Raw genomic sequence first — 3,010 nt, forward strand, 5'->3', positions numbered from 1 at the left:
AATAGAGTTTGTGAGCCTGCGACGCCATGCTATCTGTGACTATGTAAATTTCACGAGCTTAGCTTTTTGATTAAATGTCACTTTAACGTCGGTCATATACTTTTACAGTATTGTTATTTTATCGTGCGATCTGTATGTTTTTAGTACAAAAGTTTAGCTGTCCCGTAGCAACTCACGGGCACGAACCTATTTACATATATACTCGAACCTGTGTGTACATGATTATATGGAGATGCAGTGAAACTTATTCATGGATTTATTGACGCATGAAAGAAATGGATATCGTAGAATTCTTTCTGCCGATATAAAATATTATCTTAGCTGTATCATGAAAAAGTCTATACAGTAGAGTTTGTGAGCCTACAACGTCGCGCTCTCCATGACTGTGTTAATTTCACGAACTTTGCTTTTTGAATTAAATGTCACTTTGACGTCGGTATTTAATTTAACAGTATTGTTATCTTATCATGCGATCCGTGTGTTTTTAATACAAAAGATTTAGTTGTCCCGTAGCAACGCACGAACACGCTAGCTAGTGGCACAGTATAACAGTAACACATTGCCGGGCCACCTCCACCAACCAATCAACCAATCATACACATTAATCCACCCCAATTTAACCCTGAACCCCAATACCTTCCAACCCAAGTGGACTTGTGTGCAGTCAAAATGGTATCGCTTCCCATCATTGATCTGATAATTATGTTACAAAATGGCGAACCAAACACCACCATAAAACTGATAATTAATAAAAACAACGAAGTATCAAAGGAAGGGTTGTAGATAACTACTAATTTAATCTACTACTAGTATATAGGATCAGACAGCAGTCCTGAAACACCGTTCCATTGACAATCAGCTCAGGCAATATTATCCTCGTGAGGAGCTTCCGTTGCCTCTTCAGCTTTCCGTTCTTCTCTCGCACGAGCCCTCGACGAAGCCTCGGTCATATCAGAGTTCATTGGCACAGCAACTTTCAGCAGACTAATGAAAGCATCGACATCCTTGACCTCCCCTTCATCTCCAAGATACTTAAGTATCATCTCAATCATTGAAGGCCTAGGGATCCAGCCGGTATTGGGAACGTACACACAGAGGGCATTTTTTATCAGCTCATAAGCTTTGGCGACATCACCTTTCTCCGCATAGCCAATTGCCACAATCCCCCAGCTGGTTGAAGGAGGTGTCTTACCCTTTTTCAAGAAGCCGTCGAGCAGCGTCTCAGCCTTGTCCAGCAAGCCCTTTTGGCGGTACCCTGTGAGCAGGACATTTGGAACTTGGAAGTCGAATGCATTTTTGCTAGACTCCCACTCTTTCAGCAAGTCTTCAGCTTCTGTGATCTCATCAAGCTTCACAAGCACTGCAAGCATATTGGTGTAGTCCTTGTTAATATACCTCTTACAGTTCAACATTTGTAGCGCCCATAGCCTCTTGACTTCTGATTTGTCCCCAAGGTGGCCATACAAGGAAATCAAGTGGCTATAGGCATCCACATCCTTTTTGTCCATTTTTGCCTCTGCTTTCCTTAAGGCAGAGTATGCCTTCTCCCTTTGGTCACCCTTAATGTAGTTGCTTGCCACAACAGCATAGGTATTCCAGTCAACAACAATTTGAGGCTCACATTCCATCTCCTCCAGGGTGTTCTCCAACCCAAAAAAGTCAGCCCTTGTGCCATAAGAATTTATGCATATTCTGTAGCTAAAATTATCAGGAACAATCCCATCGCTCTTCATTTCTGCCATCACCGACGGGACCCTCTCATGCTGCCCTATGTTGGTATAGAGGCCCATGAGGTTATTGTAGGGGAGCGTGGAGAACACAAAACCCAGCTCTTTCATATTCTGAAAATGGGCCAACGCTTTGTCGACCAAGAGTTCTCGTGTGTAGCAGTTGAGAAGTGCACCATAGGGTTTCTCTGTCTTATCTTTGTTAGACAGGTTATTGAAGTAGGTCTCTGCTGCTCCAACTCCATGGATTTGACCAATTAAATCCAGGTGAATAGCATGATCCTTTGGCAGAAATTTGACGTGACCCTTGAGATTCATCCACTCAGAGACCTGTGCAAAGTGAAAAGAAGATAATGATCAATGAGGGATGCCAAGAATACATACAAAACTGTGCATACAGCAAGTCTGCGGCGCTAGGTCCTAGACCATATATGCTTCTTGAGGACATGTATTCACTAATCATGTGCTATGAAGCAATGATGGCCAAGCTTGTACTGAATCTTAGGCCCTGTTTAGTTTCCAAAATTTTTTGCCTCCTACAGTAAAATAGCATGTTTGGACACATACATGGAGTACTAAATGTAGACGAAAAAAAAACTAATTGCACAGTTCTCGGCAAAATCGCGAGACGAATCTTTTAAGCCTAATTAGTCCATGAAAAGCCTTAAATGCTACAGTAACCCACATGTGCTAATGGTCGATTAATTAGTATCATTAGATTCGTCTCGCAGTTTCCTGATGGGTTCTGTAATTTGTTTTTTTATTAGTATCCAAAAACCCCTTCCGACATCCTTCCGACACATCCGATGTGACACCCAAAAATTTTTACCTCCCCAACTAAACACACCCTTATATGTTGGTCAGCATTGTGGATACAGATGGGTCAGCACATTAGTAGTACCTATGACTGAAGGGCAGGCCAAAATCTCTCTAGACTCCTGAATTCCTAACGACAACTCAAGTTGTCCTCTTTGTATCAGTCCTACCCATGTAGCTCACAGAAGAAAAAAAGTATTCACATATTTCACCTGATCAGCATTGTACCAATAAGTTGCCCATCGCATTTCAGAAATTTCTGCAGTACATCATGATCGGCTCTGTCTGTAGCAGCATTACATCATACAGATACACCTCAAATGCAAATACGAAGGGACAGATGATACGGACATGTACAGCATCAACAAGAAAAACATAACCATCCCCGTACCATTTCATCGAATACCTTCCATGCGCCAATCACACAATAAGCAACCTAGAATGAAAAGAGGAGAGCCGTATCTACC

At 42.1% G+C, this 3,010-nt stretch overlaps 1 protein-coding gene across 1 annotated transcript; it reads right to left on the minus strand.

Moving 5' to 3' along the window:
• Window positions 1–663: 663 nt before the first annotated feature.
• On the minus strand, window positions 664–2,922 carry LOC136530922 (pentatricopeptide repeat-containing protein At4g21705, mitochondrial-like). The gene is made up of 2 exons (XM_066523639.1): window positions 2,756–2,922; window positions 664–2,057 (listed from the first exon to the last, which is right to left on the minus strand). Exons 1-2 carry the CDS (start codon window positions 2,789–2,791, stop codon window positions 861–863), a joined length of 1,233 nt encoding a protein of 410 aa, XP_066379736.1. The 5' UTR covers window positions 2,792–2,922; the 3' UTR covers window positions 664–860.
• Between the last annotated feature and the right edge of the window lie 88 nt (window positions 2,923–3,010).

Source organism: Miscanthus floridulus, unplaced genomic scaffold (assembly GCF_019320115.1).
Source record: "Miscanthus floridulus cultivar M001 unplaced genomic scaffold, ASM1932011v1 fs_235_3_4, whole genome shotgun sequence".
NCBI classification, from domain to species: Eukaryota; Viridiplantae; Streptophyta; class Magnoliopsida; order Poales; family Poaceae; genus Miscanthus; species Miscanthus floridulus.

Bases quoted from the DNA above. Each gene is read 5' to 3' on its own strand.
- LOC136530922 (XM_066523639.1), bottom strand. From the start codon at position 2,791: ATGCGATGGGCAACTTATTGGTACAATGCTGATCAG. The intron at 2,058-2,755 runs GTGAAATATGTG...CACTTTGCACAG, and splicing joins ATTGGTACAATGCTGATCAG to GTCTCTGAGTGGATGAATCT.